Genomic DNA, 14,872 nt, shown 5'->3' with positions numbered 1-14,872 from the left:
TAGCCCGCTCTGGCTCCTGTGTCCTGGTCCCACCACACTCCTGCCTCAGGGCCTTTTCACATGCTCTAACCTCTCTCAGGAATATCCTTTCCTTTGTCTAGTTAATTCCTGATCTTTCAGAAGATCTCAGGTCTACCAGCACTTTCCAGGGAAGACTCTCCTGGCTTCTCCCACATGAAGGCCGTCCCTGCTGTGGACACAGCTGGACTTTAGAACAGAGCTTATGGGCAACAAATATTTGTCAGATGGCTGGCTAGATAACAGAAAAGTTAGGCCAGATCTTCTCTGCTGCTGGCTCAAGTCTGGCCACCAGGCTAGTGCCACGAGATGGGGGCACGATGGTGGGCTGAGGTCTCGGGCTGCAGGAGGCTCGAGCCACAGCAATTTGGCAGCGAGAACCCTCCACGGGACCTGTGTTCTCTGACGGGGCCAAGGATAGGGCACTCGCTGAGCCCGGGATGCTTATCCAGCCCACCACCTGACACCCCCCTTATCAAGCGGTCTGCCATCCCTCTAGGGGAGGAACCCCCCCCAGGGCGGGAACTGGGTGGGCACTTTTTACTCTGGATGTTCAGGGCCCCCAAAGAGAGCTTGGCATGGACGGCGCCACCAGCGAATGACTACAGACCACGACTGCACCAAACTCAGGTGTGCGATTCTCAGAGGCTGGGGCCCCCGCGGGGTTCAGCGGCTAAGCGTCCAGCGCTTGGTTTTGGTTCAGGTCATGATTTCACGTTCTGGAGTTCGAGCCCCGGATCTGGCTCTGCACGGACAGTGTGGAGCCGGCTTGGGATTCTCCCCGCCCCCACCCCGTCTCTCTGCCCCTCCCCCACTGGTGCTGTCTCTGTCTCTCAAATACACTTGAGAAAATTAAAAAAAAAAAAAAAAAATTCTGTGGTTAGCCGAGAAGGACAAGGCTGCTCCTGCTGCTCTAACCGAACACCAGAGTCTGGGTGGCAGACGCACTGACCTCTCTCGTTTTTGGAGCCTGGGAAGTCCAAGGTCCTGGTGGAAGACCCGCTTCCCGGCTTGGACGGCTGTATTCTTGCTGTGGCCTCAGCGGTCTGCGTGTGGAGCCGGGAAGGAGGGCGAGAGCGCGAGGGGCAAACAGGGCTGGTGGGCTCCAGGAGGGACCCACGGGCCACTTCCAGTCCAGGGACTAGAGGCTTCCCTCGCGTCCCTCGACCAACCTGCGCCAGGGTCCACTTGCAGCGACCGGGCAGGGGGCGGGGTGTGGCCACCTCTCTCTAGGCCTCGGTTTCCTCTCCTGGAAAAGGAGGGTAATGCCAATTATCTGCAGACACAGAGGACTCAGGAGGGAAGGCAAATTAAGAACAAAACAAGAGAACAAATTAACAATTTTCCCTGTTTTTTTTTATTTTTTGCTCCCCCCCCCCCCCTTTCTCTTCCTCCCTTCCGTTCTACCTGTCTTTTTATTGCTTCCCAGCGTTCCGGGAGCTCTTTTCTCCTCTGAAACGGAGGCGCCCCGGGCATTCCGGATTCTGGAGCTGAGGTCGGCAGGGGCCGGGGCGGGGCGGGCCGGGGGGGTTAGGGGAGGGACCTGAACGGGACTTTTCACGGGAGTGTTCCGACCATGAGTGCAGCCCTGGCGGGCATCCTCTCGGCTCCCGCGCGGGACGGGGGGTGGGGGGGCCGCGGGCCCCTCCCGGAGTCAGGCGACCCGCACTCCCGCCAGGGCGGCTCGCGGACACAAAGGTCCCGTCGGGGCTGCCCCTGCGCGCCCCGCCCGCTGGCAGTGCGGCGCCCGTCTCGCCGCCCCATTGGCTGGGAGCCTGTGGGGGCGGGGCCTCCGCGGGCCCGCCCCGCCGACCACGCCCCCTCCCCAGCCAGGCTCCTGCAGTCGGAGTCGAGCCGCTGGCGGATCGGATCGGGTCGCAGGTAGGGAGGTCTCCGGGCCCCCCTGGAGGGGTGTGGCGGGGTGCCCGCCTCGGGGCCCCGGGGGCCGCGGGGACGGGACCTCGGTCTCGTTGCGGCCGCGGCCCGCACTCAGCGCCCTCGTGCGGGGTCTCGCAGGCCGCCGGCAGGGGGCTCCGGGCCGGGTCCCTGGGCCCCCAGGAAATGCCCGGCCGCTGCGGCCTGTTGGGGAAGAGCAGGTTACTGGTCCCCGGGAAGGGGCGGGTGTGTCGGCCGCGGGAGGGGTTGGGGGCGGGCGGCGGGGCCGCGCTCGGGGCGTGCAGGGAAGCCTCCTCCTCGCTTTCGCCTTGGGGCAGGAGCGTGGGGGGCACCCGCGGGGCGCAGGAGGGCGCGCAGACCCCCAGCTGGGCCGCGTGGGGGGGGGCGGCGGGACCCCAGCCCGGGGGGGGGGCGGCGGGGGAGAGCCGCCCTGGCGCCGCGCAATTGGCCGCAGCTGGGGGAGGAGGAGCCGCCGGGCGCTCGGCGAGCGTTTGCGCCCCGATGGGGGGGCCTCTGGGCGGAGCCGAAGAACTTCCCCCGCGCCCACAGGCTCCCCGCTTGCCGCCCGTTTGCAGGCCGGAAGTGCAACGTCGTATTTGGATTTTTTTTTAAAAGGAAGCCCCCGGCCCCCACGTCTGCTGGGGTTGGGAGGGGGTGTGTGTGAGGGGCGGGCGGACTGGGGAGCCGCCGGTGGAGCTGTGCAAAACGGGGGGGCCTCCCGGAGCCTCAGTCTCCCCGTCTCCAGAGCGGTGGTATTAACTTTCCCCTCGTCTAACGGGGTGTGGGGAACGTCGGCTCCCGGCGTGTTTTTTACTTGGCGCTTTTGCTGTTTCTCGGTCTCCGTCTCCAGTCCTTCCCCTCCAGCCCTTTCGCCAAAGGGAACCTGTAGACCCGTCGGTTCAAACCGGCGCCCCGGCTTGAAAGCTCCCGCTCCCGGCCCTATTGTCTAAGTCCCTAACTTGCCCGCTGGGCTTTCTGTTACCTCCCGCCGCCACCTTCCCCAGGGCCTTTGCGCCTGCAAGTCCCCACGGCAGGAATGACCGAGCCCCCGCCCCATGCCTTGAAGTGACCCAGTGCAGCGCCCCCCCCCCCCCGGGCTTCGGCCAGGGCCCCCGCCACCTCCTGCGCTCCTGCTCTCGGGGCGGCCTCGGTGCTGGCCTGTCCTCCCGCCCCCCCCCCCCCAAGTGGCGCCTGACCCCTGAACTGGGTTCTGTAGCGTCGCGGAGCCGAGCCAGACCCAGCGGGTCCCTGGGGTCCTGGGGCGCCGTGGCGGGTGCGCTCCCCGGGGAGGCCGACGGGCTTCCTTTGTGCCGGGGAGTGGCAAAGTCAGGGCTTTTCGTTTGTGTCCCATCAGCAGGGACACGGATGGGAGGGATCATTCTAGATCGCCCCATGCCTGACACTTCCACCATTAGGGACTCAACTATTGTTGGCTGAGGCCTTTGTAGCTGGCACGCCCGCGGCCCGGGGTGCTGCGTGACCGTCCCGTTTGACAAATAAGGAAACTGAGGCATGGAGCGGTGAGGCCTCTCGCCAGGGGTCAGGGGAGCGAAGAGCGGAGTCAAGGCCCGAGGGGATGGGGGCCAGGATGCTCCGGGGGAATACGTGACTTGGGGGTGATGGGGTTCTGGTTAGCAGCCGGGGCGGGCGCAGGGCCCCGGGGGGCGCGGCGCTGGGGGACCTTCTCCGCTGGGCGGGGCCGGGGCTGGCCGAGGCCCTGGGGCGAGAGGGGGCTCCGGGGTGGGGGGTGCTGGGGGGGCCGCCGGTTCTCGGGTTTCCGGCCTCTTTCCGGCACTCTGGGGCCCCCCGGGGGCGGGGGCGGGAGAGCAGTTCCCGGCGGGTCACGGCCTGAGTCTCCGTGGCACCTCCCGCCTTGTTTGTGTTTGTCTCTGCAGCCAGCTCGGCTGGCTCCCTGCGCTCCCCTGCGGCCGCCCCCGTCCCGCCCCTCCCCTGCTGCTCCCTTTCCCTCCCCCTGCCTCCCCCGCCCCTCCCCTGCACCCTCTCCATCCTCTCCCTCCCCCGCGGGAGCCGCTCTCCCGAACAATGGAGGGGAAGGTGGCAGAGGCCGCCTCAGGCCCCCTCCTGGGGCCTCTCTTGCTTCCTGGGACCCCTCTGTGGGGCCTCAGCCGAGCTGACCTGTCTCTGGGGCCGCCAGCCCTCCGTTCCGCCGCGCCGGGCCCGGCTGGGCTGGAGCTCGGGAGGGGAGTCCCCCAGCCTCGGCCTCAGTTTACAAAGGAGGAACCTGGGCGCACTGGAGTTAACCTTGTGACTCATTTAGAACCTCACCCCTTTCCGCCCCCCAGGTTCCCTTTCATCACTCTTGGTTCGGGCCTGGGTCCTGCCACCCACTAGCTGTGCCCACTGGCCGTGAGGGTGGGCAGGACTCAGCCCGCCGCGCCCCTGAACCAGCAGCACCTGCCTCACGGGGGTGGGGTGGGGGGCTCAGGCCCCATCCCGGACCTTCAGGATCAGAGTCTGCATTTTACTCCCTCCCCAGAGGCTGGTGGGAACACTAAAGTGTGGGCACCCCTCTGTGACTTAGTTTCCCCACCTGTAAAATGGGGGTGGTAAAGGCACCTCCCCCTGTGGTGCGCGTGTGGGGGTGGATCTGGGTCGGGTCTGTGCGTCCTGCGGGAGCCTGATGCGGGGTCGCGCTGGTGCGCAGTGGACATCAGGTGAATAGAAGCTCAGCCTCACTGCTGTCCCCTTTCCCCTGACCGTGGCTGGTTCCCCAGTGCCCTGCCCCCGTCCCTCAGTGCCGACTAGTTCGGAGCCGTCGGGGCCCCAGCAGTGGCCTGGCCCTACAGCTGGTGTCTGCCTTCCCCTAGCCGGAAACCCACACGCGGCTCCAGACACCCCAGTTTTCAGCATCAGCTTGGCGTGGTCTGGCTTTGCCAAGAGCCACACTGTGAACGAAGCATCCCACTTGAACCCAGGTCTCCCTGGGGGCTCCCCCACACCTCCACTTTACCACCCTCAGGAGATGTGTGAAAGCTACCAAGAATGGAGCCTTGGGAAATAAACTGCAAGCTCCCTCTCACTAAAGTGTAAATGGCTGAAAACACTGCCAAGGCTCCCCTCCCTGGACTAAGACTGACTCATCCTTGATGTGGTTGGTGGGTTCTTGGGGCAGGAGGGTAGGAGGTGGGGGCTACCTGGGGGTCGGTAGAGTTGTCTGGAGACCCCAGATATGTGGGTGGGTTGAGGGGGGTTGTTGGGAAGGGCGGAGCCTGGTGCCTGGCTGAACTCTGAGACCTACGAGGAGGACTTGCGGGGCCTGTGGAAAATTCCCAGGCTATTTTGGGCTGAGGTCCCCTTCTCCACCCTTTCCTGGGATCGGGCTGTAGGCCTTGCTGACACACCCCTCCCTGAGGGCAGACCGGGTGGGCGTGGCTTCCTGGCTCCCTCACCTCTAGAACTGGATCCCCCTTCCCTGGCTGAGCTGTGTTGAGGACCTGGGGTGGGAGCTGGTGGGGGGGGAGGGGAGCGTGTCCCACCCCCTACCTCCTGAGACCACCTGCTTTGAAAATGCAGCCCCTGATTCACGCCTCCCCTCCCCTGCTTGCTTTCTTCGCCATAACATTTTCATTGTCTGACCTACTGTGTATTTCACTAGTTTACTTACCAGCCCGGGGACCCGGGCAAGTTACTTGACACTTTGTGCCTCAGTTTTCCCATCAGTGAAATGGGGATGAATGAGCTGTGATACGTGAAGTGCTGTGAACACTGCCGGGTCCAGGACACTGTTCTTGTCCTGGCAGCTATGGGTCTCCAGTCCCTGAGCCTCAGCTTCCGGGGGCAGGAAGGTGCTGTCCTGCTTTCCATTTCATGCGCAGAGCTGGGGGCCCAGTAACTGTTGGAAGGGATGCACCTTCATCCTGGTCCTCATCCTGGCCCTCGGTGCTGTAAGTGGCCCGTGTGCTCCTGGAGGGGAGGGGGCAGGCGCGGCCCTCCTGGTACACGGGTGCCGACACACAGGCCGGTGTGTGTGCGCGCAGCACAGTGGCTGTGACATGCCTTGGCTGGGGGGGACATTGGTCCGAGTTTGCTGCAGGCCGGAGGCCCATCCCAGCCTGAGCTGCGGTGCCTGTTGCACACTGCTCGGGGCTGTGGGGAGCTGAGTGTGTGGGCTGCTCGTGGAGGCGCTAGTCACAGGGCTGGCCCTGGCCCCTCCAGCCCCGGGCTGTGCTGGTGGGTGGGGCTGGGCCTGGGACCCTTCTCCCCATCTGTGTCTGGGGCGGGGGGGGGGGGGGGGGGTGCGGCAGCTGCCGGGTTGGCTCCTGGGTGACTGGCTGCCCCCTCCCCCAGCTGTTTTCCCCGTACAGCCGGACTCTGACCCCGCCTCCCCCACACAGAGGCCATTCACTGCTCAATGTGGCCGCTGGGCCCCGGGGGTGGGCTGGCTCCTGGCCGGGGCTGCTCCAGCTGCCCAGCTGCCGGCCTCCAGCTCAGATGGCCCAGCAGAGGCAGGCAGGGTGGTGGCGAAGGTCCCGGGGTCTCCCCGCGCCCCTCCATCCTGGTTTGTAACACTGCCAGGGAGTGTGACTGTCACCACCCCCGCTGGGCCATGCCAGCAGGGGCTCACCGAGGGCACCGCCAGCCGGGGCTCCTGGTTCTGGGCCTGGCTGAGAAGGGAACCCTGCTCGGGGCGCCTGGGCGGCTCAGTAGGTTAAGCATCCGACTCTTGATTTCCGCTCAGGTTGTGATCACACCGTTTGTGGGTTCCAGCCCGGCATCAGGCTCTGTGCTGACAGCATGGAGCCTGCTTGGAATTCTCTCTCCCTCTCCCTCTGCCCCTCCCCTGCTCATGCTCTCCCCTCACTTCAAAATAAGTAAAAATAACGTAAAATAAAAAAGAGTAAAAACTTAAGGATGGACCTCTGCTCTGTGTGGGCCCCAGCCCTGGGCCCTAGGGGCCTGGAGAGTCCCTGTGCGGCCCTCAGGCCCCTCACCCGCCGAGGCGAAGGGAGGCAGACACGCTCGATGTTGCTGATGTGGTCCCCCTCTCCGGTGCCCACCCCGCTGACCCCTTGCTGGCCTGCAGCCACACCTGGGCCAGCTGTTGCCAACCACAGGGCCTTTGCATAGGCTGTTCCCCCCTGCCTAGAAGAGCCTCCCTCTGCTTTTCAAATGGTTGGCTCTTCAAATGGTTGACAGCTGTTCAGGACCCAGCTGTCCCCTCAGTAGAGAATCATGTCCACCCTTGTATTCTTTATCTCCCTGTATATTTCTTACTAGGCCTTCTGCAGATGTGTATTGATCTTATTTACGGATCTATTCGCCTGCTTATTCTCTGACTCCGAACTCGGGCCCTGTGCCACTAGGGCCTGGCACCAGTTAGCTCTTTGTTGAATGACCATACGATGGCAGTTACGGCCATCCTAGCTGGCACACCCTGCGCACCTGTTCTGCATAGATAGTGTGCTGAGTGCTTAGCGCGTATTATTTCATCGCAACTTCATGGCCGTGGTGTGAGGTCAGATGTGCCTGACTCCAGAAGAGGGAAGGAGACTGGATGGGAGAAGGGAGGGCCGTTCCCTGCTTCCCTTGGTGGCCCATCTGCTGTCCTGGGAGGGCCTGGGCAGGGCGCTCCCTTCTCCAGGCCAGCACCTTTCCCAGAACCCCAAGCGCCGGAACATTCCAGGACTCTATGACCTGTCTTGGTGGGTCTGCTGGGGCCCTGACCCCGCCAGCCGAGCAGCCGGGGCCTTTATGAGGTGGGGGCTCCCCGATCCTCCCTGGCGGCGGCTGCAGCTGAGAGAAGGGTCAGGAGGTAGCTATGTCCGTTCCTCCAGGAGGCCGGCCGGCCCTCTCCCTTCCCGCAGGGCAGCAGCACTGAGGCCAGACGGGAGTGTGGGGGCTGAGGGGAGACAGTAGGGGGAGGGGCACAGGGAGAGGTCTGGCCCTTTTGGGGGGGTAACCAGGCCTGTGCTGGGGGGGAGGTTGGGTTGCCAGGGCAGACGGGGCTCTGCTGGGCGATGGAGGTGGAAAGCCCAGGGCTCTGGGGCCACAGAGCCGGTATAAACGAGGGAGGCAGGGCTGGCGATCGGGCTGGGGGCGGGGTCAAGGCTGTCAGAGCTTCGAGGGTTATTTTCCAAGAGTAGTTGGAAGGCTGGGTTGAAAAGTTTTCAGTGTGAAAACCCTGTGGGAGCCCTACCAACCCGTCGCGCTGATTCTGGCCCGCCTGGCTCGGGGTGCCCCGGGAAGTGGGCGTTCGGGGCTCCGCCGCAGCCCTGGCTCGGCCCTGAGCAGGTGCTGGGCGACGCCCACTCGGCCGCCCCACGCTGCCGATGGGGAAATTGGCCCCAGAGACGGGAAAGGACTTCCCCTGCCCCTCTGGCTCCTGAACCCTGCTCACTCCTTCTGGTGACCTTGAGCCAAGGCCGAGTTAGCGCGGGCACCCAGGCCGTCGGTCACGTGTCGGCTGCAGCAGCCACGGTCGTGCTCTGCTAGTTTTGCCATGAGCAGGGTGGCAGCCGGGCCTGACCCCACCTCCCATGCAGGTTAAGGGTCACCGGGTCTGCAGTTCCTCTCGGCCAGGGACCCATGCAGGCTGCACACCGACTGAGCGGCTGGTGGGGACACGGCCTTTGCAGTGTTCCTGCCACGTTGGGTCCCTCAGGCCTGCTGTCCTGGGTGCAAGCTTGTGACAGCCCCTGGGGGGTCCAGACCTGGGGTGGGCGCCTCTCTGGGGTGTATCCAGAGTTCCTTGGAGGAGCGCTGTGTGCTGTGCCCCCCTTGGCCCCCACCTTCCGGAACCACAGTGCCTGGCACTTGGCAGGTCAAGGCTGTTGAGTCGCTGGAGCGTGATCTAGGTAGCTGGCCGTGAAGGGTCCCTGCCCGCCTGTGCTGCCTCCCTTTCACGGGTATTGACTGTGGGCCCCGAGTGTGCTGATGGCTGTGCTGCTTGCTGGGGACATAGAGGGGACGATGGCATCCGCGAGGCCAGCGGGAGCCGAGGAGGTGCCTGACCCCGCGGGGCAAGGTGGGCCCTGTTGCTGGAGGAGGTGATTGCTGTACCAAGTGAGCCTCGCGCCTGTGTTCTCCAGCCGAGAGCAGGGGTCTCCGAGGGGAGACTCAGACACGGGGTGGGCGGCAGCCGGGGCCCCCCCTTGCAGGGCACGGGCCCCTGAGAGCCCCTGGTCTCCTCCCAGGTCAGCCATGTCATCTGAGCCACCTCCGCCGCCACAGCCCCCAACACACCAGGCTTCCGTCGGGCTGCTGGACACCCAGCGGGCCCGAGACCGGTCGCCGTCCCCTCTTCGGGGCAACGTGGTCCCCAGCCCGCTGCCCACCCGCCGGACGAGGACCTTCTCCGCGTGAGTCTCGGGCCAGCCTCCTGCCCGGGTCAGGGTCACTGTATCTGGCCATCTCTGCGACTCAGTGTCCCGGTCTGTCCTATGGGGAGGCTTGGGTTGGGGTAAGGGCTGAAGGACTGGGAAGGCACCCTGTAAACTGGAGGGCACTCCCCCAGGCCTCTTGAGCCGGTGCCAGGCTGGGGCTCTTAAGTAGGAAATCACTGAGGTCTTAAAGCATTGGGTTTTAACCACGCACAAGCGTCTTCCCTTGTGGCACCTCGACTTCCTCAGCTGTAAACTGGGCACAGCAGCAGGCTGGCCACAGTGCTGCGGAGGGCCTGCACGGTGCCTGGGAGCCGCAGATCTTGGGCCCATGTTGTAGAGGCTGTTGCAGTCATTCGTAGCTAGTCTTGGGAGGGATGCTCAGAGAGCTTTTAGTCTAACCCCCTTTCTGGATGGAGAAACTGAGGCCTGGGGTCGTCAGAGAGTCACTCTGACTCTGAGTCTGTCTGAGAGACAGTCTTTGTGAATGGCTCCCAGAGTTGTGCAGTGCACAGCCTGCATGGCTGTCCGTGGTGGCCCTGGCTACTGTCCAGGGCACAGCTTTTGTGGGGACGCTGGGATGAGCTGGGTGTGCCCCAGGGAGAGTGGGTGGCTGTTCTGGAGGGCTGGTGGGGGCCCCTCTCACACTTTCCCCTTGTCTCTCAGGACGGTGCGGGCTTCTCAAGGTCCTGTCTACAAAGGAGTCTGCAAATGCTTCTGCCGATCCAAGGGCCACGGCTTCATTACCCCGGCCGATGGCGGCCCCGACATCTTCCTGCACATTTCCGAGTGAGTCAGGGCTGGTTTGGGCGGTTTGGGGCTGGGCAAGAAGGCAGGGGGAGTGTGTGACTTTGACGGGTGCTGCGTGTGAGGGCGTGAGTTTCTGCCTGTGACCTGTGTGTGACTGTTTGGGGGCGGGCGTGTGGGAGGCTGCAGGTGACAGTGTGTGTGTGTGTGTGTGTGTGTGTGTGTGTGTGTGTGTGTGTGAGAGAGAGAGAGAGAGAGAGAGAGACACTGTTGAGAACTTGTGGATGGGTCTGGTGGACGGGGAGGGGGCGCCCCTGTGAGCTGTGGGAGCTGCATTTGACCTGGAGTCTCATTTCCTGCCCGCCTCGGGGTGGGGGGCGCTCGGTGAGGCTGGGGGCTGCCTGTCCCCTCTGCTCCAGGAAGTGTGGAGCTGGGCCCTTCCTCCTGCCCCTTGCTCGCTGACGGCCTTCCTTCCTGAGTGTCTGGAGACCCTGGGGAGGCCCGGGCGGGGCCCACACATCCGCTGCCATGGGACTGGAAGTCGTCCAGCGGCCCGGCCCCACTGCCTTCTCCAGGCCGCCTTTGGCTACGTGGGGACCGAATCTGGCACCCCCTTGCCCCTGCACCATTCTTTGACGTCTGCACCCCCCAGTCTTGCAGTCCGTGGCAGGCTGAGTCCTATGCCACACGGCAGACCAGGCAATGTATAAAAACCCCAGTTTTGGAAGTGGGGTTCTGTTGCCAATGTCTGTTGTGAGGGGAGAGTTATCCCTCCCTTACCCCTTCGCCCCCCCAGAGTCCTTACACCTCAGGCCTCGTACCGGCTCCCGTACAGGACAGACAGCGGGAAGGTGCTAACGCCATGCATGTGCTGTGTGCATGAATGCGTACGTGGCCGCGTAAAGGTGCCTGCCTCCTTCTGGAGGGATCTGTAGTGGCTTACAGGGATACTCGAGGTGCACCGTGAAAGTAGGTTAGTACAGAAACCACGGGGCTGGGGGCGTGTCAGCAAGATGGGCCTCCGGGGGTGCTGAGCTTCCTGGTGGCCAGGTGGAAGAGTGAAACACCCTTTGCTGGGTGATTCTTCACTCAAGGCAAACCAGTTCCAGGATCTGAAGGGGATTTCCCTCTTGCTGGAGGTGTCCTCAGAGTGGGCACCTCACCAGCGTGGGCGAGATGGTGACTTGTGTCCCATGGAGAGTGGGGTCACAGGGTAGGGACCCTCCTGAACTCGCGTTCAGCACAGAAGGGACTTTCGTGCAGGCCTGCTGGGTGTCTGGGAAGCTGGAGGGCAGAGAGGCACGCAGCCTGGGTTCTGGGGCTCTCCTGGGACCCGGGTGGCTCTCACCCGTGATGCCGACGCCTTGTTCTCTCTCTCTGCCCGGACCGGCTCTCCCTGCTCTGCTGTCCACGGGCCCATGGCGCCCATTTGCCGGACAGTGTGAGGCAGCGCAGGGCAGGAGGGGCAGATGCTCTGATGGTGCGGGCTGGGGTCCTGGGTGCGGCCTGGAGCTGGGCGCCAGCCACTGAGTGCTGTCTCCTTGCCCCGCAGCGTGGAGGGGGAGTACGTCCCCGTGGAAGGCGACGAGGTCACCTATAAGATGTGCTCCATCCCCCCCAAGAACGAGAAGCTGCAGGCCGTGGAGGTGGTCATCACGCATCTGGCCCCGGGCACCAAGCACGAGACTTGGTCTGGCCACGTCGTCAGTTCCTAGGACACGCCGGAAGCGCCCCTTTTCCTGGGCCCGCGGGAGACTCTGGGGTGGAGGAGGAGGCAGAACCAAACTGCAGATGACGATCCACCGCTGGAGACGGGGCTTCAAAGGGGGCAGCGCGGTCCCTTTCGAGCATCTTCCGGAGGAAGGGGTGTGGGGGGCAGGCACGGGGGTGCTCGCGGCCACCAGCACGGCCTCGGACCATTGCAACAGCCTCTCACCATCTGAAAAGCATTAAAAGCATGGAAAAAGGAGGGGCGCCCGCTGGTGGCTGAGTGGATGGTTCAACCCCAGCCTCGGGAGGATTGGGGGGTGGGGGGGTGGGTCAGGTGGCGCTTCTCCAGCCCACAGAGTCCCTCATGCCTCTCCGGGGGCTCAGAATCCCCAGATGCAGCCCGCCCTGGGGCGGATGGGAGGTGCTGCCCATTTCCTGGGGTGAATTCCACGCATACACCCACCTTCGCGTCTCTGCTTGGCCCCGGGCAGAGCAGGCTCTTTTCTCTTGGGTCTGTTCGGTTCGTTCTAGGGGAGCCAGCTTCCCCGGGCAGGGCGGTGGGGAGAGTGGGCGTCTTTGGTGCCTTTTCAGTGTGAAGAGTCCCAGCTGGGCGCCTGGGGAAAGGGGTGCCTGCTGCAGCCCTGAGCCCTCCCATCGGCCACGCCCTGCTCAGCTGAATCCTCTCTCAGGAGCCTGGTCTTCCCCTTCTGCCCTCAATTTAGCAGACATCTCACAGCCCTGGTCGTTTAGGTGGTGGGTCAGGGTCGGCGTGGGAGTGGGAGGGACTTTGTTTAAATTCAGGCCTTGGTTCAGATCCTTCCAGATCAGAGGAGTCGGTCGGTGGTGGCTCGCTTCTCGACAGCCTGGTAAAGTCAAAACTTGGAGAGAAAATGCACCCTTGGTGATGGGGTTTTTCTGAAAACTGGTGTTAAATGCTGAGGGTCTTTTTCTTTTCTTTAATAACCAAGGCTCTCCCCGGGAACCAGCCCTGTGTGCGCTTGGCCGCCGGCGTTTCGAACCTTTGTGGGTATTTTCCGTTAGCAAATGTTTAGGGTTTTCTTTGCGGTGGTTTGGTTTGGCTCTAGTTGTGATTTAAAAATAGGAATAGCTGGATAATAACGTTTGGAAATCTGTGGCTTCTGTGTACTCAAAGGTCCGTTTTGTCAAGAGTTGCAGGGAAGTGAACCTAGTAAAGCTGGCTTGGGGGTCGGGGAGCCTGGGCGGCTCAGTCGGTTAAGCATCCGACGCTTGGCTTCAGCTCAGCTTATGATTTCATGGTTTGTGGGATGGAGCCCCTCGTAGGGATCCACACTGTTGGTGCAGAGCCTGCTTGGGATGCTCTCTCTCGCACGCTCTCTCTCTCTCTCTCTGCCCGTCCCCTACTCTGTCTCTAACTCTCTCAAAAAAAAAAAAAAAAACAAAAAAACATAGCTGGCTTGGGATCCGACCGCGATGCTGCAAACGACGGCGGGGGGCCCACGGGTGCCGGAAGCGGTGAGGCCCTCACGTGTCTCGTGTGTGGAAGGGTTGAAGTCTGGGAATGGCTTCCTTTGGAGGACAGAACTATTTTGCTGACGACCGGTGGGGGCTGGCTGGGAATTTGCAGGCAGGCGTTGGCGGAGCGCGCGCGCAGCCCGGTGCAGACAGCCTTTCCCCGCCCGTGTGCCCCGCCTCCGCCTGCTGCCGGGCCCCCGGCGGCCCCCGGCCCCCAGCCTCGCGTGTTCCCAGCGGTCCTCTGTGCAGACACCGAGTCCCCATTCACAGAAGCTCTGGGAGGGCACCTGATGCCGGTGACGAGCTGGGGTGGCATCCGGGACCCCATCCCTCTCCCCCTCCCTGCGCGTCACCTCGCCCTCAATAAAGTGTGTTGTGTGCAAGGCTGGGTGTTGTGTGTGAGGGCGGAGGCAGGCTTCTCCTTTAAGCCAGCAGGTCGGGCCTCCTCCCAAATGAGGCTGACACGCTGCTTCTCTGGCTGGCTGGTGAAGAAGAGGGATCGTCCCCTCTTCCTTGACGGTCACACTCTCCAGCGCAGGCGGCCCTGCAGTAGAGGCTGGCTTCGTGGAAAGAGACGCTGCGGGCCGTGTCGGTTGTGGCTACGTGCCCTGTCAGTGCATTGGCGTGGCTCCCGCGTGAGCAGGTGCAGGCGGAGCAAGGGTGGGCCCGACCCAGGTGGTTTGGAAGCGGGAGGTGTGAAAGCCCAGGGTCTCCTGGCCCGGGAGCGTGGCGGCAGGTGCGGGGCCCGACGGACGCTGGGCTGTTCTGGGCTGGACTTGGGGTCAGGCTGGGAATCTCGTGCCCAGCCAGCGTCTGTCCCCAAGGGCGGGTGGATCATTTTTATTAGCGCAGAGGTGAATGTGTTCACTGCAGTACGGATTCTCCGAGCATTTTAGGGAAACGGACAGCAGCCCACTGGACTTGTGAAGGCAGAGTTGAAGTGGGCGCTTGTTCACGAGGAGACGTGTCGGAGCGCCACACTCGGCATGGGACGGGGGGGGGTGGGGGTGGGGGTGGGGGTGGGGGCTGGGTGGGGGCTGAGCCTGCGGAGGGCGCCCGGGCCCAGCTCCTAGTGAAGGGCTGAGCGGCGGTGCCAGGGAGCCCAGGGCCTGGCTGCTGGGCCCAGGGGCCGATGGGGCCAAGGTCAAGGAGCGGTTAGGCGGGAGGAAGCAGCGGCTGGAGAGGAAGTGATTCAGGGCCATGGCTGCTTTGCCCGGCTCTGCAAGGTGGGCCCGGCTCTGCCCAGGCGCTGCCTGCCTGCTGGCTGGAGAGACCTCGCAGGGTGCCCTGCGGGTCCTGAGACCCCGTTCCCTCCCTGGAATGCAGAGCGGGCGCCTCACTGCGGCCCCGGGGAGGAGTGGCCCCCCCTTCCCCTCCAGTGGCCCCCAAGTGGGCACTCCTGGCCCCTCCCCCTTCCCCCTCCCTCCCCCGCCCCTCTGTCTCCAGTGGCCCCCAGGTGGTCCCTCCTTGGCCCCTCTCCGTTAGTCCCGGGTGTGCCCTCCCTGGCCCCTCTCCCCCCTCCAGGGGCCCCCTGGATGGGCCCTGCCCTGGGCGCAGTGCCTGCCCTGCAGGGCTCCTGGGGGCTGAGTGAGGTGCTTGAAGTTCCCCACCTGACCGCACACAGGCTGGGGTGAACCAGTCAGTCACAGAGGGTCACAGCACAGCCA

At 64.1% G+C, this 14,872-nt stretch overlaps 1 protein-coding gene across 3 annotated transcripts; it reads left to right on the top strand.

The window, feature by feature from the left end:
* Positions 1-1,848: 1,848 nt before the first annotated feature.
* On the top strand, positions 1,849-11,970 carry CARHSP1 (calcium regulated heat stable protein 1). 3 transcript variants are annotated; one of them, XM_039244371.1, is made up of 4 exons: positions 1,849-1,899; positions 9,069-9,233; positions 9,921-10,043; positions 11,554-11,970. In XM_039244371.1, exons 2-4 carry the CDS (start codon positions 9,076-9,078, stop codon positions 11,714-11,716), a joined length of 444 nt encoding a protein of 147 aa, XP_039100302.1. In that variant the 5' UTR covers positions 1,849-1,899; positions 9,069-9,075; the 3' UTR covers positions 11,717-11,970. The 3 variants fall into 3 exon arrangements, with proteins under 3 accessions (XP_039100302.1, XP_039100301.1, XP_039100303.1); XM_039244370.1 differs by lacking the exon at positions 1,849-1,899 and adding an exon at positions 7,593-7,631; XM_039244372.1 differs by lacking the exon at positions 1,849-1,899 and adding an exon at positions 7,637-7,687.
* The last annotated feature ends 2,902 nt before the right edge of the window (positions 11,971-14,872 follow it).

The sequence above is a fragment of the Hyaena hyaena genome, unplaced genomic scaffold (genome assembly GCF_003009895.1).
Source record: "Hyaena hyaena isolate Hyena2069 unplaced genomic scaffold, ASM300989v1 scaffold_238, whole genome shotgun sequence".
Lineage (NCBI taxonomy): Eukaryota > Metazoa > Chordata > Mammalia > Carnivora > Hyaenidae > Hyaena > Hyaena hyaena.
Note: the sequence above shows the minus strand (reverse complement) of the source record. Positions and strands in the feature narration are given on the sequence as shown.

Excerpts from the sequence above, each read along its gene's own strand:
- CARHSP1 (XM_039244370.1), top strand. Across the intron at positions 9,234-9,920 it reads CGGACGAGGACCTTCTCCGC|GACGGTGCGGGCTTCTCAAG; the intron begins GTGAGTCTCGGG and ends CTTGTCTCTCAG. Across the intron at positions 10,044-11,553 it reads ATCTTCCTGCACATTTCCGA|CGTGGAGGGGGAGTACGTCC; the intron begins GTGAGTCAGGGC and ends CTTGCCCCGCAG.